At 40.1% G+C, this 26,576-nt stretch overlaps 1 protein-coding gene across 1 annotated transcript in view; it reads right to left on the reverse strand.

The window, feature by feature from the left end:
• The window catches only part of LOC124167687 (follicle-stimulating hormone receptor-like), a 573,602-nt gene that overhangs the window by 84,291 nt on the left and 462,735 nt on the right, over positions 1 to 26,576 (reverse strand). The window contains exons 10-13 of the mRNA XM_046545674.1: positions 25,768 to 25,842; positions 20,825 to 20,942; positions 10,842 to 10,934; positions 9,978 to 10,288 (exon numbers count right to left, since the gene is read on the reverse strand). Coding sequence (XP_046401630.1) covers positions 9,978 to 10,288; positions 10,842 to 10,934; positions 20,825 to 20,942; positions 25,768 to 25,842 — 597 coding nt within the window. The remainder of the gene's footprint in view (positions 1 to 9,977; positions 10,289 to 10,841; positions 10,935 to 20,824; positions 20,943 to 25,767; positions 25,843 to 26,576) is intronic.

Below are 26,576 nucleotides of genomic sequence, written 5' to 3' on the forward strand. Positions count from 1 at the left end.
TAAAATTCCCCCTGTAGCTTCATGCTACAAAATTCATATTATATTTGCCAGGCATTCCAGGGCGGCCAAAAAAATGTCGCACCTAATGTGTTAGATCACGCAGAAGAAAATTCAAACTTTAAAAACTACTGCTACTACTGCTGAGCTTGCTCTCGCGGCATCTGTGAGTTTGAGAGAGAGGGGAGACACTGCAGCAGCTCACCTAATTGCAGAAATAACAACTACGACCCCTACTCGGGCTAAGAGAGTTCTTTCAAAGTGGAGGACGAGTGAAAAGGTCCACCCTGAGATGACAGTGGAAGAGGCACTGTCATTGATGATTGCCTCTGATTTGACCAAGCGTCAACATCGGTCTTTTCGTAGGACAGCTCTGAGCCATGGACACGAATTGTATCCCAGTTATGATAGAATAGCGATAGCAAAAAAAGGCAGCTTATAACGAAGGAATTAAAATAACTGAGACCATGTGCGAAGTAAACCTTCAAGCACCACTGAACCACACCATATTGGGAACAATAACCTGCTTAGCCACCACTTCCACCTCTCAAGATTTAAATGGGGTGGTGAACTACAGATTAATCTCAAAGTACGGTTTTGATGGAAGTTCGGGCCACTCTCATTATAAGCAAATGTGGCAACAAGTGGATGCTTCGGATAAATTCCTAGTCATGAGTTCCCTTGTATCTCTTAGTTTGATTAACAAGCAGCAGGTAACAAAGGCGCTACAGGTAACGACTGAAGTTTCCACTTTCTCTTGGTTAATTACATTTATCTCTAAACTTTTGATAAAGAATTTAAATTGCATCGGAGGCACTTCTCACATATAGGCTCTACAATTTCAGATGTCACTATCTGGGAAAATCCACTGCCGATGTCGACACGATTTTGTCATCCCATCCGCTTTAGGTGAAAAAAAGAGACAAAAGAAGTTACAACATCAGAAAGACATTACCTATATCGAAAGGCAGGTGGATGGCATTAATGATTTCAACTCTGGATTTTACACGATGACGTTCTGTTTACTACTGACCATGATCAACGGAAAAGAAATGCTTACATTGCTTCCCTTATTTTCCTAATTTTTTCTTAATCTTAAAACCCATATAATTTATTATCCTATAGGGAAGTATAGTCATTTCGAAATTAAGAAAAACGATAGTTTTTAGTTTGCAACACACTGAAGGACAGCTGAATCATGGGGTTCTAAATCTGCGGTGCAATAGCGTCGGGTATGAATAACTTAGGGGATGTAAAAATATCGTTCACCTGATATCGATAAATATTCTGTTGGTTTGTGTACGCTGCACTGCCACATGTGATTTTCTGAATGCATATTGGATATGTCGTATCGATTGGAATTTAAACAGTGGCATTTGATAATTTAAATTTTAATTTATTTTAGTTAGGAAAGGAATGCTAAGAAATTTTTCAGCAAAAATTGATAATATAAATTAAAATAACTATTTTGAAAAAGATGTTCGGGGATTTGTTCAAAAACTTACTTACAGGCAAGTGGAAGTTTGAAATTTCTACGCTCCACAAGCAAATTAAAATCACTTTCACAAATTCTGCGCACTCAAGAGAACTTTCTTTTCTTTTCTCAACTTAACTTTCCTTCACCACAGTCAAAGTAGAAATGAGGGTATGATACACGTTTTAAAAAATCTAGAAGTTCCCGTGGAATTGTCTACCTAAACTACCCTGTCTTCATCGTATCTGCTTCAACAACTTTCTAGTGCTTACTGTAGGTGCAGAACATGAGATTGTCACGCGATCCATAATTTTCGTCCATAAAATTTTGATTGTTTAGTTGCCATCAGTAATCTATGTTCATGATTAGTAATGTTAAATCACTGAACACTGCATTATTAGCCATCTTCTTGAATATTATTCTCTTCATCTCAAGAGTAAAACATTAGATTTAATGACGCTTTTTGCAGTTCGTTATTTGTTCAATTTGCCGACTTGGGTGGCGGCGGGGTAAAATGCTCGCCTGTCAAAGCAGTGTCGGGTTCGAGTCCCACATGGGTAAGTTTCCTTTAACAAGCGCAACGTTGTCGCAAAATAATTTATTCACGCCATTTATGTCAATATTGATCCGTCGGTACGTATGAATTTTGTAACGTAAAGCTAAATGTGGAATAGTATTTATTCAATAAATTTGAAAGAAATAGATTTTTACAAAAATACCAACTCCCGTAGAAGCATTGAGAAAGTAATGCAAAGCATATTCCGGAAATGTTATGGATTCAGCGAGCCAATTTTTGAAGCGACACAAAAATCGTTCATTTTTTCGTTCCCATGGAAATACCTCCGTTAAGACGGCCAAGGGCTCCACTCCAGGGTGTCATAAAACGACCGTTTTCGAAATTAGAATCCTGAGGGTCAGGGATCGGTGATTGAAGAAGGTATAAGGGTTTCAGCTGGTGTCTTTCTGGTAGGTCTTTTTGCATGAGTCCCAGGAAAACAACTCACTTTGTCGAGGTTTGAACGCTTTTAATAGAAGCATGGTCTTCGATCGTATCCAAAGATAACGAAATGAACTTCGATGAAACGTGCAAGTACATCGCATGAAAAACCTCCACTGTCTTCACCATAGACCATTTGAGAATCGTTGTCTTGAAGCAAAACATAAAAACGGTGAATGTTGAGCGTTAAAACCCATACAGCTTCAATAACCTTACCGCGGCGCGGCTAATCCAACTCCCGACGCGCGGAGAAGAACCCTGCCGCGCGATCGAAAAATCAATGTAATTTCCGGCGACGCAAACTTATTTCAAAGAAAACTGCATGAAGACCTCAAGAAATCTTCAAAAAATGCTCTCATATAAGTTACTCTGCGCGACCTTGCCGAAAACCTATTTGAAACTCTACCTAAATGTAAAACTTCGTCGAAAAACAGTATCCGCCATTTTGTTACTGCACGGTAAGAATTTATGGGCTGTATTCTTTAAGATTACGGAAAATTAAAGAAAAAACACCATGCTAACAGATTTTGTGGTTTTTTATTCGGCAAGAATCCACCCATAACTTCACCATTCACTTACTTTGGAAGATTTTCAGAGAAAATTGAAGACGGGCGTTTTTATGGAAATTTGCTCACGTTTGAGCCTCTGTATCTCAGTAACGGGTAAGATCTATGTCAAATGAAGTACATATCAATAAACTTCAATCACTTTGGAGTATACCTGCGAAGTTCCAAGTTTATAACTCAAAAAAAGCCATTTTGTAATTTTGTCCGGCTTTTTCCGATTTCCGCCCACTGTGCGAAGGGGCAAAATATGGAATATAATCGAAATAAATACGGAAATTAAGAGAAGTAAATATGCCTGAGCATTTGAAATAAGTAATGGTGACCTAGATGTCTTTTTGCATTCTGCAAGGCAAAAAGATAGTTCACGAAGAAAAAGATTCCAGGATTAAAAAATGGATACTATCATGTGCTTTTTTCAAAATGCCAAAGTAAAAAAAACACATGAAAGCGATTACAAAATCTCGAAATTGCTGCAGAACAAAAGGACAACAAGTCCACTAATAAACATTCATCCATATATTCTTAAAAATTACTTCTTAATCAGAAGGATGTTAATTCTACGGAAATTGCTAGCAACTAGAATTGTGTTAACTTCCTTGAAAAGATGTAGTGTCTTCGTTCGGTCCCTTCGTCCAATCCCTTTAATTATGCATCAACGATTCCCATGACTTCCTTTCTAAACTCAATTCTATTTTCCTCTATCCCAATCAGCCCAATATCATGGCCACCAATTCTGTATAAACCCCAATGTATCCCCCATTCTGAGGGTCTCGCTGCTCTCCCCCATTATCTTTCACTACGACCCACGCCTTAAAACCCCAGCAATGACTTTCTTCTTGATCTCACTCATTGTATTCCCCCCCACAATGACTTCTCTTTAAATGATAAGTAGTATCTGCAAGTGTGCGGCTGTGCAATGGGAAGTTGCTTTCGTCCTTCTTACACCAATTGGCCTGTTCGAATGAACTTCGTAAAAAAACCTCTGAAACCTCTTCTTTGGCTTACTTGCATAGATGACATCTTCCTTCTCTGGTCTCATGACATCAACTCTCTTAACACCTTCGTCTCTTCACTCCACTCTTCTGCCTCTGTTCCTTTCACTTCCGCGGCACTAATATCACCTTCTTGGACGTGGACATACGCCTTTCCAGCAGTGGCTAATTGAAGACGTCGGTTTACGTCAAAGGCGCTAACAAGCAGTAATAACTCCTTTACAATCAAGAGTGTACCCAGGATCAAAACTAGGGGTTGGGAGCCATGGTTGTTCAAGTTTTAGGCACTATTTAAGCATGGAAAAGGTGAACGAAATCAACATTTTAAGGAAACTGTAACAGCTTTTTATTAGTTTTCAAAATTACTCGCTTGAAAAAATATTGTTTTCCTTAAAGACATTTGCGACTTTTGCTTTGAGGGAGGGACAGCTGCCCCCTCCTTCCCCTCGCTACTACCCACCGCTTTTCTTCGCCGCGGGCACACCGAAAAACTTTCAAACAATAAAATAGAGTTGGAAAGAAAGGGATAGGAACCCCGAAACACACGTATCGTGTGAGTGTGTATCTCCCCTTTCATTCTTGTGTCCTTGTCAATACCTTCTGTTGGTGAGTGGCAAGCGGCCCTGGGGCCATCTATTGATTACTCTTGTGGGCTAAATCAAAGAGAGTTTTCTGTGAATGAACTCCCGCCAAAATGATTCTATATTTATAAGCGTTTAATTATTATGATAATGCAAGCAAAATTATGCTGTTGCAGTTAAAATTTCTCATCGATTTTTCGGTGCAGTCTATTATAAGAACTAGTGATTCGTTGGTAAAACGATAAATAAAAGTGACGGAACCATGATTAACAAAGTTAAATTATGATCATTTTTTTAAATTTTGCAGCGCATTCCTATTCTTGAAATCAGGCGGAAGTAAACACAAATTGCGGAATGTTATTGGTGGTAACTAGGGACTAATCCAGGATTTCTTTCTGAGGGTGGGGGCACAAACAAGGCCGTATCCAGGATTTAGGTTTGGTGGGGGGGGGGGGGGGGCAACAAGAATTCCTCGTAATACAAAACGAACGCAATGATAATGGTTTAAAAATCTTTCATGTTTTTAAGAGTCTGAGGGGGGCACGTATCCCCGTTCCCCACCCCCCTACATACACCTATGATGGTCATCAAAGACCGCAGTACATATGTGACTCATGCCATCAGCATGTTCAAAAAATTGGGGACCAGGAAGGCGGGTCGTGTGAAAAGAGGGGAGCTGGCCAGGAGACACTGCGCGGTGGGGGAAGCTATTCGAAGGAAACCACTTCTCATTTTTATCAGGTAACTTGAAACTTTTACATCAGTGAAATCTTCTCCGGGTATAGAACTCCGGGCTCTATCCCTCCATGCTCCTATTACCACTTCCATTTTTAATTTTTCATAGGGAAACTACTTTCGTGCTTAATATGGTCAATGAATGCCAAAAATACACAGTGCCGGTCTCGGTGGCGGCGGGGTTAAGTCCTGGCCAGCCAAACTGAAGGTCGCGGGTTCGAGTCCCGCCTGGGTAGGTTGCCCCTATCCAGGGAATAGTGTGTGTGATAGTCGTTGTTTCATGTTATTTCCTCCTAGGTAAAAGACCTTAAATGAGCTGTTTTCGGGGCCATGAAAATAAATAAATTAGTGTTTGGTGGAATTTTATTTTGAATTTTGTGCATAATACAAATATTACAATCCAATAAAGATACCTCATTATTTGCCGAAAGTCATGGTTAGATACTTTTGCGCCCAATGGGTGAATCATTTTTTTGGCCTCAAGAAACTGGGAGGTTTGAAGAAGGTAAGCTGAAAAAGGTCAGTTGGCGAGGAAGCGGGGGGAGGGGGGGTGAAACACGTTTCTATTGTTCTCGTGTAACTTGATATTTCATTTTGAAGGGTTTATTTTCTTCGCAACATGAAACCTGAGCGAGCAGTGATCTGGGGTGCCATGTGCTTTGCTAGGGGGCTACAGAGGGTAAGTAAACCTTAGAGCAGAAGACAGAGGGCTGGTGCTTGGGGGATAGCGGATTTTGGAAAATGTGGGACGTAGTTACTATTCTACGGCGCTGAGGTTCTCCCGATGGTAGTTCCATCTCTTCGTGAAGATTCACACTATGTGCCCGTCGTGTTCAACCCCAAGCGCGTAATTTTTTGGACAGATGACCTCCACAAGTGGCTTCTCCGTTGGCTGCATTCAGACACCTGACGGGATCATTGCGCAAACTTTTACCTCCACAGCCATTTATTTCATGAATAACTGTTTGCTATGGAAAATATCATGTTTGCAGGATCTCGGCGATGATGGAACACACTCATCCTCCACCGACTGTGTGCTTTCAAGGTTTCGATCAAGTCAGTGAACGACGTACGAGGCGGCACCTGTGAGCAAGTCACTGAAATACGAGGGGATACAATGATGGGTTTGAGGAAGGCTCTAAGAGAGGGGAGGGGATGTCCGCTAAGATCGGCCGGAAAAAGATGTTTTTCCTGATCAAATTTGCCCTGTCCGGGAAAGATGCGAAATGATATCAGGATCTCACACTCAAAATTGTTTTCAAATCGGATGATATTAACCACTGAGGCCCGAGCTCTTAAGTTTAAACTTTTGCGAAAAATCAGGCTGATTTCAGAATCAAACTTTTACGAAGACTAATTTTATTCATATATGGGATATTGAATAATATTAAACAATGAATACATATGTTTAGTTTACAATAATGAAATTTAAAGTTTATTCGAAGAATCCATGGTTCAAACAATGCCTACGAATAAACAACTAAATTAGGGTATACAACACCCGCAGAACACCCCTAGTAGCACAAAAAGGATTATATCTGTATATTTTTAAGATTTCGAAATACATCGGTATACATATGTATTTGCAAATCTGTATACCATACATATTTTATACATGTCTGATGATCCATGGTTACACCATAAGGATATTAATTGAATATTTTAAAGATTCTGGTATACATCATATACATATACCTACTCATATCTGTATTATATATATATATTTATCATATATTTTAAAATCTCTGCTTCTCTTTCAAACATCCCCACACAGCACAAGAACTCGCGTACATAATGTATTTACCAAGGAAATTGATGTATACTATACATAATTTATTTTGTAACGTATTATTGCTGTATTACAGCGTTATTATACGTAGGGATTTACATTATGTATCCATACCGGTATAATGTATAAACCTTTGAGTTCATATTAGCGACCAAAAATATTAATGTAACATATAGGAGAGTACACTGCCGAGGAAAATTATATTTGTGGATTAATATTCACTCTGAAAACTAATAATTGCCTAGTTGCACATTATCGGTTTTAATGAGCCCACTCATAAGATCATCTTTGAGCGAAGTAGTGATATCCTTGAAACTCCTACGTTGTTTACGAGTCATTATACGTTACGTTTCACCACTTTTTAGGGATTTTTGTGGTCTAAGTTGTTGAAAATTGAAGTTTCTGAGGATAGTGAATTTTCCTTTATTCTTGAATTTCATTCGCTGGGCTTAAGAAACGTGTGTTTGTGAGACATTTTTGTTAAAAACGCCTTTCATGTGTTCAGTACCGGGGTGCGAAGAAAACTCCAGGAGTGGACCCAAAGTTTAAGTTTTTATCTTTCCAAAATATCTTGAGTTGGAGATCAAGTGGATTCGGGCGATCAGAAGAGACAATTTCACCTCCACGAAAAACAGTAAGGTATGTACCCTTTCACGCTGTAATTATTTGGATGTAATTTCTAGCATAGATGTGGCTTGGGGATGTTGATGAATGTCTCCAATACTATAAGTGGTGATTTAAAATATTGTAGCGGCAATTCGACTGAAAATTCTTTTAGTTTAGTTGTTTTTTGTATTATTTCGTTCAGTAAACGTGTGGTTGAAGGAGTTAGTGGGAATTATAATTTAGCAGCCAAGTTTATGGTATCGAATATTATTTCTTAGCTTGCCCTTTGGTAAGTTATGCGTCTGAAACTCAGTACTCAGTTAAAAATACTTATTTAACTTAGATTTGAAAAGCTGTTTGAATTATTTACGCCCTAATAAGTTATATACTAGGGTATTTTCGATGAGGCTTCCTGAGTCATTGTATTTTTGGCGTAGTACCGTATATTACGGGGGAAAGCACATACCTTTTAAGGCATTCATGCTTTCGAATTAATTTGAGCTTATGTATCATTTCGCAAGACCAGCGATACTCACTTAATAAGTTGCATGGAAAGCAATGCTGAGAAATTCATTGAGTCTCGTCAGAAACTTATATACTATTAGTGTGTATGAACCGCCGTGAATGGAAATATGCGTTTTTCTCTTACAATCGTGAGTGGTGCAATGAACCGGAATTTAACTGTGTCCGGCTTTTATCATCACAAATTATCTTATGCTTATATTTAGTTTTTTATTAAAAAATCATTGAGGTATATAGTTATCTCCTGTATTTACCAGCCAAGTCATTAGATTATTTCTCATTCAGAAATGCCTTAAATTGAAAATGAAATGACTAAGTAATTTACTTGGTATTTTCTTATTTATTAATTTTAGGTGTGTGAGCTGCACTTCACATCGATTGATATCAGAAAAGAATCTGTGGCCTTGCACGAGAAGGTGGGGAGATAATTCGTGTTGAATTAAAGGTGCCGAGACTGGAGGAAGGTGCCATTTCTTCAGTTACCAAACTATCATTCAGAAGACAGAAAGACAGTGGTGTAAGTGACGTATAGAACTATGGTGGATGTGGATTTTTTTAAAGTGGATGATGTGACAATAGACATTCGTTGGAGAAACTATTGAAGATAGTATGGCTTCTGTCAATGCACTTAAAAATAATTTTTGTTCAAAAGAGAATGACAGTATTTGTTTCAGCAAAGTATTTCATGGTAACAAGAGAGGATTGCAGCTATTATTCTGATTGAATAATGAAAATAAAAAATATCTGTATTTTAATTGTTTTTTTTTCCTGCCACTAAAATTCTTTATTCTTTATTCTAAAATTATGGTGATGTCCTCATGCATGGTAAGAGCTGAGATGTGATTTAAGAGATATCATATTCTTTATACATATTTTTATGCTGGTGGTTTGGCAGGACTTTCAAATTTTTATTAGATTGATACATCTACTGAAGTGACATTGAAACTTTTGCTCATCCCAAACAATATTTCAAATACATATCCACCTGGGACTGGTACGTTTTAGTAGCTGAGGTTGGACTAGTAGTTGAGGTTTAGATTGATCTTTGCTTTTGCTGGCATAGTGGAAGTACAATCCTTTCAGACATATTTATAGTTGAAAATATTATTTTTCTCGCGAATTCACATTGTTAATAGTTCTTTGTGGCAAGTATAGTGTCTCTCTATTATCTCGTAGGTATATGGAGGGTTAATATATAATATCGTATTATATTATGGATTATATTTTGAATATATATTATGGAGGGTTATATTATGTCGCATATTTAATCTGTATAAAATCCATATTATTGCAGCAGATATAATACGTATAATATCTAGATATTATATGCGTGGTAGAGCACATTTGCATGGATTTTATACAGATATAATCTGTATACAGTGTATACAATGATACGTATTTTATCTAGATATAATCCTTTTTGTGCTACTAGGGACAATGCATTTTTGCCTACGTAGGAGGAGACGATTTCATCCAAATGCTGATGCGTGATTCGGAACGCACCCCTAGTCACCATAGCAACCCAAACCCAATGGTGACCTAGTCCATGCCCAAGCAGCCCACGTGTTATTTTATTCAGGATTGTACGTACTATAAGGATATACCTAATTAATTATGATGCGAATATTTAAAATTCGGGTCGGGAACCCTGGTGTCAGCTGGCATTTTTTCCGCGCGTGCCAAATTTGACCCCGAAGTCACGTTTTGGCACGTCCTACCTGTCGAAGAGGTTTCCGCAGACAGCTTCCAGGTGCGTCGGGGGCAGCGTGGCCGTCGTCTGGTGGAAGAAGCCTCCGTCGTCGTCCGGCCTCTCGCCGCCCCCCCACCTGGGGGGCAGCACGTCCCAAGCCGTCCACACCGTCCCGTTCCCACCCCACCCTCCAGACACCTCGAAGACGGGGTGCGGAGGGCCACCATCCCCCGCACCCACGCGGCCCCACGCCGGCAAGGACCTCCGCTTCCGGCTGTCGGCATCCAGTGGCACTCCTTCCGTCTCGTTGCAGCTCTCTCTGATTTTCGCCAAGTAGGCCTGCGAAATGCCGAGAGAAAATAAGCATACGCAGGGGAGTTCTAATCAGCAGGAAAATAAGCGAAGAATATTGTAACGCGTCTGAAAGGCAAATTATTTTTTTTGTGATTTTGTCCGTACATTTTTATATCACCCCGTGAACAATAGGTCAATAATCTCGGGATGAAAAAAACATGGACACAAGATGGAATAGAGAAATAAACCCCTGAGAAGGCATCGATTTGGCCGAGAAACAACCAACTAGGTTCCACTGCCGTGTGTGCTTCAGTTGCACTTAGCTGCACAATTAATTCTATGGAGGAATACGACATCATGGCGACTGTATCCATCGAGTCTGGATGGATGAATTGGGTCGCTACGATGGAGAGCCACCCAATTCACAGAAAAAAGCGTTTCCGGACACATGCATATACTACATCATTGTTAGTCTAAGAATCGAGAATATTAACTGGTAAATTATTTAAAGCTGTAATTTTTACTAAGCCCTGCACCATAGGAGCAAGCTTTCTTCAACTATTTCAGAAAACTTCAGATGAACCTTGAATGCCCTCACCTGGTGGAGCGCGTGCCGCTTGGGGTTGTGCCTGGCGGGAAACTCAAAGGCACAGCAGTGGAAGGAATATGTGAGCCACGCCTCCTGCAAGTGCTGATCACAAGGAGGGAGGATGCGAAGTAATGAAAGGAAAAACAAAGGCATGAATTGGTGGGGGAAAAACGGTAACAGAAATAGTACCAATTGTAAGCGCTGAGTTTAATAGAAAGACTAAACTCTAAGTTCCGAGAAGGTACGGTAAGATAACGAGTCGGACGTCTGGTTGAACACTTAATTCACGCACGCCACAGATACACCAAACATGGCTTCCCTCAGATGCCCGGCGCGCGACTCCTCGGGTCTGTTCGCCCTCAAATCCACGCTGTCGTGTCCCCGTCGCGTCGTCTCGTGACCCTCTCTCGAAGTCTTACCGTTGCAGCAGCATTTCACGCAACCTGCGCAACTTACCACGAAGACCGAATCCCACGCCAACACGTTGCAAAGTGTTAGCAGTGCAAGGTATTAGGACCACACCTGAACACGGAGACGAGGTCACGCTCCAAGACATTGTAAGGTGTTCGCGGTGAAAGGCATTAGAGGCACAATTAAACGTGACTCAGCATCCGAATGTACTGTTACCCCGAGGGCAGTGGCGGCTCGTGCTATAGGTTCACTGGTTCAGTGAACCCCCAAAATAAATTGCTGCTTTGACATTTACTTAAACGGAAACGGAATTGTAAGATTTATCTTGGAAATTTCATTAAATACGTTTCAAAATTGTTGAAAGAGGGCTGAAGTTACCGCGCGTGGGCTCTACAATTGTCGACTGCTGTGCTCAGCTGTGCTGAGTTCAGTAGGAAGAATGAACCTCCTGACTTAGGCGCGGGGTTGCCGGAGGGAGGGGGGGCTTGCGGCGGAATAACATGGTCTCGGAGCTGCAAAGACAGTGCAGCGACAACCGACTTCTCCCGAGAGTAACCGAACGTGTCCGAACGGTTCACGAGTCTGCCAATCCCGTAAACTGCACAACAAGAGGTTTCTCATGTCCGCCGCTAGAGTTGTTTTCGCTCCGCGCGCATTAAAATCAGCTTCAAAAATCGCCACTCGAGGCGCTGACAAGCAACGGTATTCAGAGTCCTCTGAATGGCTGTTCTCGACGCTACTCTTTCTCTATATTACTCTTCGTCAGAGTCCTCTATATTGTATTCTCAGCACCACTCCCTCACTTCATAAATAGAGGACTCTGGATACCGTTGCTCGTTAGCGTCGCAAGTGGCGATATTTGAAGCTGATTTTAATGCGCGCGGATAAGTGTGCACAGCGCTGTCAACAGCTGGCGCACGATATCGCTGCAACTCATTTGTTTACTACAATTTTTAAGTTACGTCTCTGTCAGTCAGTATTGGTCAGTATCACGAATAGTGTTTCACCGTACTGAATGTGTCATCGTGGATTGTAAATTATTTCAGTTGATTGTGAGCGACTGTATAGTGTGGGCTTAGTGCTTCGAAACGTGTCAAGGATGAACAGTGTTGCATCATTACTTAGTAGTAACTTTTGTGCCCTAACTCTTGAACAAAAATGTGCAATCAAAGCACTAGGCAGACCGACGCCGCCTTTGGACATTCGTCTACAGCAAAGTTCTCGAGGCAAAAACTACACTCGTACATTCAAGTCCCATCTGTATGATAGAAATTCGTGGATTTGTGGATGTGAAGTAACCAATAGATTCTTTTGCTTCCCGTGTCTTCTATTTTATAAAGGAAAGGACACAACATGGACAACTACTGGAGTTTCAGACTTGAGTCATCTTACCCAGAAAATAAAAAAACATGAAACATCTTTGTATCATAAGAATGCCTGCTTGGATTTATCCATCTTAGGTCGTACTGAAATAAGGCAACAACTCAGTGAAGCTTTTAGGCTTAATGTTGAGAAAAATAACGACCAAGTCAGGAAAAATCGGTATGTCCTTTCAAAAATAATTGATTGTATTCGGTTTTGTGGAGAGTTTGAACTAGCTTTGCGTGGACATAATGAAAGAGATGACTCCAATAACCCCGGTATTTTCAAAGGATTAGTGAATTTCTCAGCTACATTAGACACTATTTTGAAATCACACCTGGAAGTTGCCACTGTTTTTAAAGGTACGTCCAAGGAAATTCAAAATGACCTGTTAGATTGTATGCTGCACGTCTGCAAACTACATATTCTTGAAGAAATTCGCTCAGCAGATTTTGTGTCCGTGATTGCTGATGAAACTACAGATGTGTCTGCTAAAGCTCAGATGGTTGTAGTGTTTCGCTCTGTTCTCAAAAGTGGGTTGCCTATCGAGAGATTTTGGACATTTCTAAACCCTAAACATCATGATGCTGAAACATTATTCGCCTGCATAAAACGTGTTCTTGTGGAAGTGCTAGGAGATGCCAAAAACAAACTTATCTCACAAAGCTATGATGGTACAAATGTAATGAGTGGCCAATTCAATGGTGTTCAGACACGTGTCAAGGCGGAGTATCCAAATGCACACTTCGTACATTGCTACGCGCACCAGCTCAACTTGGTTATGGTTCAAGCAACAAGTCAAAACAAAGAAGTGAGGGTATTTTTTGCAAATCTTCAAGAGGTGTGTACCTTTTTTAGCCAGTCCTCACAGAGAGCTGACATTTTGGATGAAATAGTTGGAAAACGACTTCCTTCTGGCTCTTCAACAAGATGGAACTACAATTTAAGATCCGTATTAGTAGTTCACCAAAATATTCAAGAATTAATAGAATGCTTTGAAAAAATTGAAGAAACAAGCAAAATGACTTCTACTTTGAATAAAGCTCAAGGACTTAAACTGAAACTGCAGCAACCAGAGTTTAAATACTGGCTCGAATTCTTTTCAAAGGTTATGCCTCATGTAGATATTTTGTATAGCTCACTGCAAAAGAAAAATATAAACCCTGTTTGGGCAAAGGAAGCAATTTCCTCTTTCAAAAGAGAAATACAGAAAGTAAGGGAGAGTGTGGAAAGCCTGGCCACAGCAGATGAATCAGCAGAGCCTAGACCAAAGAGAAATAAGGTCGAAAACTGGCAAACATTGCGAAATGCAGCTGCCAAGGAAGTTTGTGACGCTATAGCAGCAGAGGCAGAACGCAGATTCGAATTCACTGGTCATCTAGTTGCAGCAAACTTGTTTGACAACGAAAATATGCCCGGCTATAGAAAAAGGTTTCCTGATGATATCCTAAACACGACAATAGAATCATTTGGTTTTCTTGACAAAAATAAACTAAGATGCGAGCTTCAGCTTATTTACAGCAGGGAAGATTTTAAAGAAGTTGAGAAGGCCACTCATTTGTTGTCATTCCTTCTTGAAAACAATTTAGAAGAATGTTTCAGTGAAACGGTGAAACTGCTAAAAGCACTGATCACAATACCAATGACAACGGCAGAAGCAGAACGTTGTTTTTCATGTCTGAAAAGAATTAAAACCTTCCTCAGAAGCACAATGGACGAAGACCGGCTTACAGCACTTACCATGATGTCAATTGAAAAAGAGATGGCCCGCAATATAGTGGACTTTAACGAGAAGGTGATTGACCATTTTGCCGCAAAAAAGGAGAGAAGAATGGACTTCATGTTTAAACATACAACAACTGCAGGAGTCGCTTAAAGGTTCTTATTAAAATTAGTGTGGTTTAAGTCTCATTTTAACAATGAATGTAACTTACTTGTGTAGAATATCTGTAGCTGTACGATTTTATTAGTTAAAATATACAATTGTAAAAAAATTGCCAAAGTATTAATTGCAACTTGATATTCTGATTACAGCAAGAATCTCAACTCTCGGCTCAGCTTTCGAGAGTGAGGATGGGAAAGTGTCATTTTGAGAATTGATTCGAGTTTTAAAAATATCAAATTTCATGCAACTTCTTTATTTCATGATGTCCCTGCGAGGAAAAATCTGGGGGGGGGGGGGGGGAGACGCCATTGAGCCTGCCTCATATAGCTATTTGTGAATTTGCAATTGCCTAAATCGTGTGTACATCAAATAAAATATGCTGGGGTTCTATTACCATTAAAACTAAGTATAAAATATTTCAATATGCAAGCATTTGTAGGATGCTAGTGAATTCACAAAAACTTAAATAAAATAATATCATTCTTATTTTTTCCTTTTCCATGGTACAACTTTTATAAAACGACAATCCATAGTAAACTAAATTAATTGCATAAAAATGTAATTGTAGATACTTATTTTCAAATAACTAAATATTTTTCAAAGCAACCAAATTGGGATCAAAATAGTTTTTTAAGCTCTAAAAATATAAAATTTTCCTGGGATTCTCCCTCTATGGTTGGAAGGTAGACAACCCGCACCTCCCGGTTGAACCCCCGAAATAAAAGTTCACCAGCCGCCACTGCCCGAGGGCGATACCGAGCTGACATGAGAACGGCATTCTCACACTTATTCCCCCAAAAGTGAATCGCTGAATAATTAGGAATAACAATTTATATTAAGCGATTCATCCAATACAAATCAGTCAACAAAATGTAACGACAAAAATCAATGTTACAGATAACTATTTATATACTACCCTCACAATAACACTGTCTATAACCTGCATAGTCAATAAAAGTCAACTGTGAAAATTAATACGGGTAACAAGCACATACAGATAAATACACTAAGCTAAATATTGTAAGCATCGCCGCTTGGCCGGTTCCATACGGGCCTTTCGAATGGGTGCTTTGCAAAAAGGAGAGCTTTTGTACATGATATCACCTGTGATTCTTGTCTTTCTTCATTTGTTATGTGAGTGCATGTGGATGTGTGCGTGTGGAGTCAGAGTGGCTGTGAGTTGTCTTTCCCCCTCCCCCCCCCCGCGACTCCGCGGCTTCCAACTCCCAAGGTTTTCCCCACCCCCTATGATGAACGAAGAAATTCCCCTCCCAAAAACTGACGGCGCACAGTGGTCCCAAATCAAAAAAAGCTGGCCAAAATTAATTAATTAATCCTGGCGATAGTAAATACAAATTATACATATCATAAAACCGGATTAGTTATTTAAAGCATATGCATATACGCATGTAAAATGAACTGCATTGTTTATTTTTGGACAATCTTTGAGCAACTGATTTTGAATGAAATAAGAGAACATTTTCTACTTTCGCATATGTTTGATCGTATTTGATTCAAAAAATAACTTAATATTATTTGGAAATGTATATAATACGTCTATTATTTATATTATTATACTACATTAATTGTTTAAAAAATTATAACATATAATTATAATTGAGTAGACAATTTTCGAGTTCCTTGAAACGTGTCCATGGATTTGGAAGCAATTTTAAACGGGGCTCCTTATTTCACAAGTTTCCACGGAGGCATTATTACAATCATTGAAATGTCATAAACAATATTTCATAACTCCTGTAACTCAAGTTAAACGCCAAATTTATTGATACGCTTGCAATGAGCTCTTTACGCGGTGGGGCATCAATTTAACGGGCACCTGATTTGGTACGAAAAATTAAATGGGATTTTCCATTCATTTGGTTTTTTTAATACCCTAGTCGAAAATATAAGTTGACATTTTTCTAATCTTTCTCAGTCATTGTTACGAAAGAAATTTAAATATATTCATAATCACTACCGACAAATCCTCATCACTGTCGTCATCACCTTGCTCACTCAATTATTCCAGGATACAAACTCTTTAACTCGGCTGTTAATTGAAGTAATTTCCTTTTTTGAACCTAAGAAATACTTGATATCATTGGATTTGAAGTTAGGAGTAATCTTTTAAACAGGTCTTCATTCGTTGCAATCCTGGAAAATTTCCTTGCATGGTTCTCCCTGAATCTTATGTCCTTATTCCTCCATTGACTCCTCGGACAAGTGTCCAATAGGAAGGGCAGCTTCTTTAGATATCCGTCAGAGGAGAAAGTACTCATGTTTCGTGAAATTACCAGAAACGATCATGGGAAGGGCTTCTTCCTGCGAGATTTGACTTTACCTCACCTCCTTGGCTCTCCATTTCGATAAAACTCGCCGCGCTCTTGAGAGAGTGGTTGTTGTCACCTCTTTCATAATTTTTGCCACGAACTCATCACCTTGGCTTCGATAACTCATAAATGCTCTGCTGGCGATGTGCTGGCTCTAAGATTCTCCTTTTTCCTTCTCTTGACCCTTTCACTGGACTTCTCAAATTATTTTTTTGGTCGACCAATTTCAGCTAACTCTGATGAACCTTCAATAGTAGCAATTTTGATTAACATATTGAATTAAGTAGAATAAATATCACTCTAAGCTCATCACAAATTCCGCATTAAATTCTTACCGGATGTACTGAGTAGATGTTTAAATAAAGGCGGAGGACATTTCAACTTCTCATTTAGCCAATCAGCGAACTTTCTTCTAAAAAACCTGTCATTTCCTTTGCTTTCCTTCCACCGGCGAAGATAATGTGAGAAAAAAACACTTCTCTGCAAAATTTTTCATGATAACTTTGCAATTAACGTCCTCTAACTTGCTGCTCAAGAAGTCCAATACGTTTTTAAACGATACGGACTCTTTTCAACTTTCGAGAAATTTTTCATGCATCTCAAGACGCGTGAAATTTCTCATATCCACTGAGGTCTTAGCCGAAGGCACTAACAACGACAGCTAAATGAAATATCCTTATTGCATCAAAATTAATAACAGAAGTTCGGCAGGGGTTATCGAGCAACACTACATTAAAACACCATGGGCGCTCTTCTCCAACCTTACAAGTCTTCTCTACAAAAGTTCGAGGATACTCGACTTTTTCAAGACTCGATCTTCACGCTTCAGGAAACACACTTTCACGTCTTTCGATTGGCTAAATCTGAGTCAAACGGAGTTTTGGCGAGAAAGTTTCGGGCAAGCGATGTCCAGAAATAATTTGGGTTTTCCATAGTGTGAGGTTCGCAATTCTATTATCTCCATTTTCTAGGAAAATCGCATTTTGAAGGCTTACTCCGTTCATCACCGTCGGCCAAAGTGCAATTCATTACAATAGTACAGAGAGTGGTGGTTGGGTTTTCCCGGTGGGCGCATTAAATAGCTTAGGCCTTTTCGGCAGTCGTTTGTCCTGCATGTGGTTGAGGAGGTCGCTAAGGAGGCGACAGAGGGACAATGTGCCGCGTGAGGACGAAAACTATTCCGTCTAACGGAAGGAAAGGGTGGAGCAGCATTTGAGGGATTCTTTTTTGTTCTGAATGCATTCAAGTTTTTGAGGATTACTATATGCACAGCTGCGAACTTTCGTTCCATTAATATATCCTTCCGCTCGAGTCCTAAAACAATTTTTTGGAGAGCATGGGCACGCGTAAATAAAACGTAATGCCAACTGAAAACCAATAATGATAAAAATGTTCTACATATGACAAGAGATGTTTATTCATAGGGTAAATATTTGTTACAGAAAAAAAATATCCAACAATATTGACTAACACCCATAAATACTGGATTTCCTCGAGCCATACCACGTGCCAGCCAGGCCGCGGCCCGCGTCAGCGCATTGCATCATTGTAGTTAAATCAATGCTGAGGTCGGAGTAGCAAGTAGCAGCAAAAATTTTCTTTACTACTGCGTTGCATAGACTTTTCCCTTTTGTATTGGTGCAAAAGACACCGCGTCGGAATGTGGCGCTCTAAACGATATTGAACATTTTATTTGAAAATTCGGGTAAAAACACTAAAAGTTATAAAACATATACTGTGACTGTACGGGCGCCGTCCCTCGATCTACACCACTACAAAACTAATACCAGGCTAACGTAAATCGGGTCGTGAAATAGGTCCTCATCCGAGGAACCGTGACAGGTTGCCAAATGAAAGGTCGGGATACAAGTATCTATAACAGCATTCGTTTTTAATAATTAACAAACAATTATGCAATTAAATTACCTTCATTAACAGAGAAACAGACTAAGCATCCGATAAAAATGAATATTTCGGGTGGAGATGAAGCAAACGCGAAATGATTGGCACATGTAACGCGCCGCCCGCGACCAAGCAAACAAAAAATACAGAACACAGAAAACATACCCCATTCCTACGTTCACACCATACCAAATCGCGAGAGAATTCAACACGAAAATTTTCGGGCAGGGCAAGTACTTGGGGCTCAAAACTTTGGTGCCCTGGTGGAACTCCAGGACGGTCATGGCGACGTCGCGGCTCGAAATCAGGATAACTGCCGGCGTCACGGCGGAACACCAACAGCTGTTCCGGCGAGACCATCGCTAAGAATCAGGATCGTCGCTCCACCGCGCAATAAGCCCTTGACCGGCCACCATCAACCTTCCACGAGGAAAGGTTGTCCGCGGTCCAACCACAGCCGTGATTGACGAGAGAGAGAGAGAGAGAGAGAGAGAGAGAGAGAGAGAGAGAGAGAGAGAGAGAGAGAGAGAGAGAGAGAGAGAGAGAGAGAGAGAGAGAGAGAGAGTGAGCCTCCAGGCCTCACCTCCAAATTGGCAACATCCTCCGCTTCCCCTCCTTTTTCTCCTCTCGGCGTCCGAGAACAACTGCCTCACGACGCGCGTTGAGTTCTCTCACGCGCGAGCTCCGTATTACTTACACCCCTGACCCGCGATAGCGCTAGCTTACTCTCCACCCGCTGACCCCGTGGAGTTACAATATAAAATAGTAAACATAGTAAATTCCGAATAAAATTAATGTTCCACTATTTAATAATGTTTATTTTTTTGGGTAAAAATTTTTTTGGCTAAATATATCGAGAAAAATTTGTCCTGCATGACGTTGAACTTCTTCAAAATCAACCGATTTCACGCAACTGTCATTTTTACGGTGAATACTCCATGTCTGACGAATCCCTGCAGCCGCTCTGATGAACAAAAAAATACCAAATCAGTAGAGTATTTTGCAGACCATATCCTGTAGAATCCGAATACAAGATCCAATAATTCCTTGAAAAATTTCGAAAAAAAAAACTACTTTTGGCCAGCTTTTTTCGATTTGGGAACACTGTGCGGTGGATGTGTGACGTGTGGTTTTCTTCGAATCGTATCGAAAAATAAGATGCCAAAGGAAAATAATTTGAAGCTTATATTCGCGAATCCAAACGAAACGTCTGTCTCTTGGCGGGCAATTGTTGAAGCTTTGGAAAGGTGATCAAATGAATGAATGCTGTTTCGGTGCAGACGGTTTTCTTGATTTTGGACGGCACCCGGAAAGGTTTATATTAATTTTATAAATATTTTAAGAGATTGCTACCGAGAAATACCCTACTATAAATTTAATTTGACTGACATAAGATTATATGGACTAAGGTTACTTCTAAACACCATGAAGTATGCGTTAAGTCACGGGAACCGTCTGTGGACATCGACACATATTTACACTTTCCTGCACAAAACTTCCACATAATTTTTCTTCAGATATAACATTGAAAATTTAACCTCAATAGGTTTCCAATAACATTCGCCTGTCTGGATAAAGTACCCCTCGACAGATATTCCTGGAGACAGCCTATCACTTTTACCGCAAGTAATTCATAGCTTGATCTGAATTGAGCAGCTTCAATAATTCAGCTAAAGGCAACTGCCCAACATCAATGAATTTTACGTATTCAAAGTCATTGTCAACAATGGATGCAATAGCAAATTTAAAAGAGAAATATCAGTCGTCAAGACGTAACAGAAATGGCTATTTGCACCCGATCACGCCGGAGATGTTGCAGCCGCCATCAGCCATTAGATTCGTGGATAGCAGAACACGTAGACGAAGTACATAAAGTAACTGGAAAACTACCTTGGGGAAGGGGTACACTGTGGTATATTAATATTAGGGTTGCAATACCATAAATGATTAATAAGATTTTTGTAAATGTTTTACGGGTTATATTATTTCATATTCAAGATGAAGTCAATACTGTTGTTAGACGCTCATGAATAGCGAAGATAAGTCGTTGAACCCATCAATTCCCCGCCAAAATGGAAAACGGATGACAAAGAATTACCAACCTTGAAACTATAGACTGATGGTATGACCTTGAGGGTGGTTGTGTCTTCTAGCCTTAGGACATCCAGCTCCTCGAGTCCGGCGGTGGGCAACTGCGTTATTGATGTCATTGAGAGATCTCTAACGCGCAGGACACCATGGGAATAGAAAACAATTGGTATTAAATGCAAATCAATAAATGTATCATGGTGTGGAGACACATGATACCTATATATCAGAAATAAATCAAATAAGCAATTAACTTTAGGTGACTACAGGGTCTAAGGAAAAAAACTCAATATGAGGGTACTCAATATGTGCTAACAATTTTCGTAATTTCCTTACAAGGAGACATCGCGAGAGTGATGTTCGGGAACTAATTGCTGATGTTATTTTCTGAAACTATAGAGGTGATGTAGAAAAGTGTTATCTCTTTCTTTCCCATCGGGTTCGGCAGATATTCTCAAGTAAAGATATGGCGCACCATGACTTCCATCGAGTTAGTTATCGTGAACAGCAGGTGGCGAGGACGGGTGGGCTGAGACCTTCATCTTTAATCATTTGGCAAGGATATCCCGGTTTCGAGTCCCGATAGAGAAAAATATTTTTCTTTTCTTCTGACTTTAGAGATCATTGTTAAAAACCATCCTCATTCATCCAAGTCCGTAACATCAATCTTTTTCTATTAGTATAACGAGAGTCAGCAGTGAAGGAAGGGTTGTTGGGGCGGAACTAGGGATGCGTAAAAAAGAACCGAAATGCTAAAACGAACTTTTCACTGATATGAACCGGTTATAAAACGAACTGTTCTCTAAAACTCTCAGTTCACTGTTCATGACTGCACTACATACGTGCGGCGTATTCGGTCCAACAGGTATGCTCACCAAGAGGTATTTCGAACTGCAGCTTACTCCATCAAGTGCGTGGTGGGTACAACAGAAGGTGGGTAAGATGCAAACCATCCAAGGCCACCGAAATGCGTCATAGACGACTGAGCCCCTCGCCTTATTTTTATACCATTCTCCTCCGTACGAACAGGAAAGCTGCTGAACGGTTCGAACGTCCTGATATTTGGAACGGGTGCTCAAAATATTAGGTTCGTTTCATCCGTTCGTTTTCTTAGGGTGTTCATTTCTCGGAGGCCGTTATTATCCCCACGCGCGCCGCGGCGTTCACTTTTCGGAGGATATTCATTTCTCGGAAGGCGTTCATTTCTGGGGGGGTATTTATTTCTCTGAGGGCGTTCTTTTTTGGAGGCCGTTTGTTTCCTCTGGCTGTTCATTTGGGATCTCGCGTTCATTTTGATTTCGCGTTCATTTGAACCTTTGCGTTCAATGAACAGGATGCAATGGTTTAGGTTCGCGGTCAATTTACGGCTTGGTTATTTGTTCGTAATTTTTGCTATGGTTCAAAGTTAATTTAATCATAAGGTTAAAACTTTATTTTGACTAATGAAAATGAAAAAGCAGGAGCAATTTCCACAATTTTACATTTATTAATACTACCGGTTTCGCTTTTCAGCATCATCAGGTGCTGACCTGATGATGCTGAAAAGCGAAACCGGTAGTATTAATAAATGTAAAATTGTGGAAATTGCTCCTGCTTTTTCATTTTCATTATGTCACGTTTCCACTCCATCTCGCCTGAAACCTCAGACTATATTTATTTTGACTAGTTATATTAATGCAAAAATCTAATTCAGCAAACGAAAAGGTTAAGCATAAAATGTTTAACTATGTTGTATCCACTATATATTATGCTATTAAGTTATTCGTAATGGAATTTACTTTTCACCGGGTTAATCTATATTTTACCGTGCGTTGCTTTAAGAGGACTTGGTACTCTTCTGGAGAAAGTCTGCGGAGGCATATATCCATATACTTTACTATATTTTTACATTCTAGCAAAAGTACTAATTTAGCAAAGAAACTGATTATTTCTCACCGTCTTACGCATGCTACAGTATTATTGACTGTTAATTGCATCGTGAGAGCGGATAAATACCTGACACAGGCTGTAACGAGGAGAAAAGAAGGATATCTTGCCGAGGAGTCTAAGAGAGAGATTCACAAATGACGTTTATACTTATAATATTTATAAAGAACAGCAAGCTATGAATGAAAGTCTAAATGGCTCAAAAGATCAGCATTTAAAAACTTTACTGGTGCTAAATACGCGAATAACATCAGAGGCTGGGTTGATAATTATTAATTATATCTTATTCTACAAATGGACAGCAGATGCTGTCCTGCACATGGAGAACCAAGTAAAGGCCCGGGACAGAATTTGCTTGAAATCACTATGACAAGCTTCACAAACCGTATGATCCCACACTAAGCTTTCATTTACTCTAAACGTCCGATAAACATTATTTTCTACATGATTTACCCTGACTGTTCGCCATGAACATATTTTGAACTGTTCTTTTTACTGAACGGGCATGGGGAAGCAGGACAGCCCTGGAAGGACGGTCTGTCGGATTGGCAGTCGGGATTCACCTCCAGGTCACACTTCTTGACATATCCTTCATTAACATTAAGTACAAATATAAAATCTCGGAGACATAGAATTAGATACCTTTAAATTTCTCTTGAGAATGAATATCAGATATATTTTCCGAGTGCAGAATAACGTTATAGAATCTGGGAAGAACAGTTAGTGTATAAATGACAACCATAAGGGCAGCTTAAGCTTCAGCCTCAAGAATTTGATAGTCTCATATAAAGGTCGAATTTCGGAAACGTCCATGGCAAGAATAGCCCTCGCTATCTGTAACGGGGTAGCATCGGCGAACAATTTATTCGTGAGGAGATTAGATGAAAACCTCGCAAAGATTGTCACTTGTTTTCGTCCCGGAGTAAGTAAGCTCATTTGGTTCTTCTTATTGCCAAGTCTTGGACGAGAAAGTAAGGAAGCATAGGAAGAATACACAAGCCAATACATCCTACTGCCTCAGGAATTTCACGTTGTCTTCATCGGAGGATTAGATACGGAGATCAGTGGTGGTTAGATGATATAGTGAACCCTTTGGACGAAGTTAGCAGTAAGTGGTAACTGCAGATTAGGCGTGTCATTGAGCACTCCTAAGCATTTTAGGCTGGTGGAGGAGATGAAATACTGTTCCCGCGATTGAGCCATGTCCAAATCTGCCTCTAGAAAACAAACAATATAATTAATCTGACAGATTAATTCAGATTCATGCACAGATTCCTCCCTAAAATCCAAAAGAAAGTAATAAATATAATTATAATTGATATTTTCTAATGTTGGAAAATTTCGTGGGCCACTGCCCTTGCCTTTCTTTGTTTGACCGTGGGACCGAGGGTGGGCCTCATGGGTAACCTAGAAAAACCGTTATATTATTTTTCCAAATATCTTAGATGTATCGTAGGTTCTTCGATGTTATATTCGCTAGAATTTGCCAGAATATGTCAAACAATTCCAATTCGCTCTATGGGAATAAGAATTTGTATATTATAGGGCTTTAGCTGCATCTTTTAGTGAGAATTTCGGTCTCCGAAAGAACTTTTCCCACTCAGTCCACGAAGCACGCGTTCGCCTACCAACATTTTGGGTACATTGATCAAGGGATAGGCACACATTTCTACGGGACATGGATAAGATTCCTCGATGTATCTCGGTATGGACGCAAGGAGTGATGGCTGGTGAAGCCCACGCGGGGCGGAACACGTATCGAGCAGCTTCGGGCTTGCGAAGGATTGGAGAATAACTCCCTCGATGGAGATAAACTCGGTAACCGAGGGGATATGGTAGAGAAAGGCACGCGCAGGAGGGAAAGAAGTAAATTGCTCATGTGGTTGCACAGCGGCCGGAGAAGCGGGCAACGATCCCAGCACGGGCGTTGGCGAATGAGAGGGGGAACATTAGTGCTCGTGTGTGGCGGCGGCTGCCACCGAAGGCAAAACGATGACGGCAGTAAAGAAGTTGGAGACACTCTTCTCGGAATTCCCACCGGGTTAATTTATCCAAAGCGACAAACGTTTCTAGCTCCGACTCGGGGCTCATCCTCAGGACTGAATGTTGTGTTATTTCTTTGTGGTTGATAAGTCTTATTGCTAAAATAAATTTAGTTAATTAAAATATATATTTAAAAAAACTAAAAATTATGAAGCCAGTTCTTTTAACGAACCTGTAATATATGTTACTTACGAAACAATGATGTTGCTGGAAGTTGGTGTCACTAAGGGATCCCCTTCTCCCCCCACCGCCGTCCCCGATTTCTTTATGGAAGGTTTTGAGGAGAAGGCTTTTAACCCTGCTCCACTACGTCCGAATCATTTATCGGTATGTTGATGACACTTTCATTATGTGGCCTCACGGGAGTAATACCCCTGACCAATTCTTGGGATACAACTACACTTTTTCGACTCAGCAAGTTTCAACGCAAACGCAGCTGCCACACTGGGTATATGTGTGTATTTAAAATAATCTACACCCTTGCGACGTAGAGGAATGACAACAAGTTTATAGAGTGCAGAAAAGTCGCATACCATCGAAAACGTCTGGCTGCATGTGGTATCACTCCAGCTATGCTGCTTGCTAGCCGAATTTGCGGCAAGTTAAACTTTTTTCGAATGTTTCAACAAACTATGGTGACGGAGAAAATTTGCTCTCCCAGCCAAAGAGAAGTTATCATTCATTTCTAATAATGGGAATTTGGATACAACTACGCGGGCAATTACTTACATAAGAACGGACAATTACTTCCATATGCACAGAATGCGCATAATGAATACATATGGTGATAAGTCCAATTTTTATGCTCAAAATATAAAATTTTGCTTGGGATCCTAGTGAGGCAGCAATAAACAAAAAGGCGTATCAACCAACCAAAGGTACCAATAAATCAAAGGCGTATATGATGTGTCAACTGTTCACTATTTTTCGTTGGGTATTTAAGGATTTCCTCCCCATAAATGACACTTCGGTCATTTCTCGGACTCACATTTCTCGGAGACTCTTGAGCCCGCTGAAGGCATCCTGGGACAACGTCGTGAGCATCCGGTTGCCTTTGAGGCTCCTAAGGATGGAAAAGAGGTAAAAGTAGATCAGCAGATAATCGATACGTGCGAATAAGCATAAAACAATCACGCTACCAAGGACGAAGCGACCACTCAAGTGGGTGCACTCTGTATTTCCTAATAACTATGACCACATTTGGCGAGCTAATATATATTCAAATGAACTATTTAATAAACCATTCATGCTCAAGGCCACAACAATGATAAGATCCTAATGATTTGTTTCCGTAGACTTGAGGCCTTAAAGGAGCCGCTAATAACGCGACGAAGGGGATCGCTTTTTGAGCTTCGAAACTGCCCGTATTTGGATCAGTATGTGAGGTCATGCTAATGGGAGTACTTCCAAATTCAGAAATAGGATAAAGATTGCGTGTAGAGAAACAACTTACTCAGTAACAAACTCTTTAAAGTCACCAACAGAGTAAAATCAATCAGTGAGTGTTTCAATCCTAAGGTGGAAGAGCATAGGTTAGAGTAGAGCTCATCTCAGATAAAACGAAAGGGTAAAAATTTTCGCAAACTCAAAACCAGTTCCTTTAACTAGACCAATTGGCGTTAATTAATTTTTTGGGGACGTACCAGCGCTTCTCCCGAGATTTGAAAATGGAAACCTCGCGTTAGAAGACTATCACTCAACCCTCTAGGTCACCTGATTCTAATATGTGCCAAACATCTACCATTATTTACAAAAGAAATACATTGGTCATTGTAAAATGTCTTCCTTCACGCCAAA

Source organism: Ischnura elegans, chromosome 11 (assembly GCF_921293095.1).
Source record: "Ischnura elegans chromosome 11, ioIscEleg1.1, whole genome shotgun sequence".
Lineage (NCBI taxonomy): Eukaryota > Metazoa > Arthropoda > Insecta > Odonata > Coenagrionidae > Ischnura > Ischnura elegans.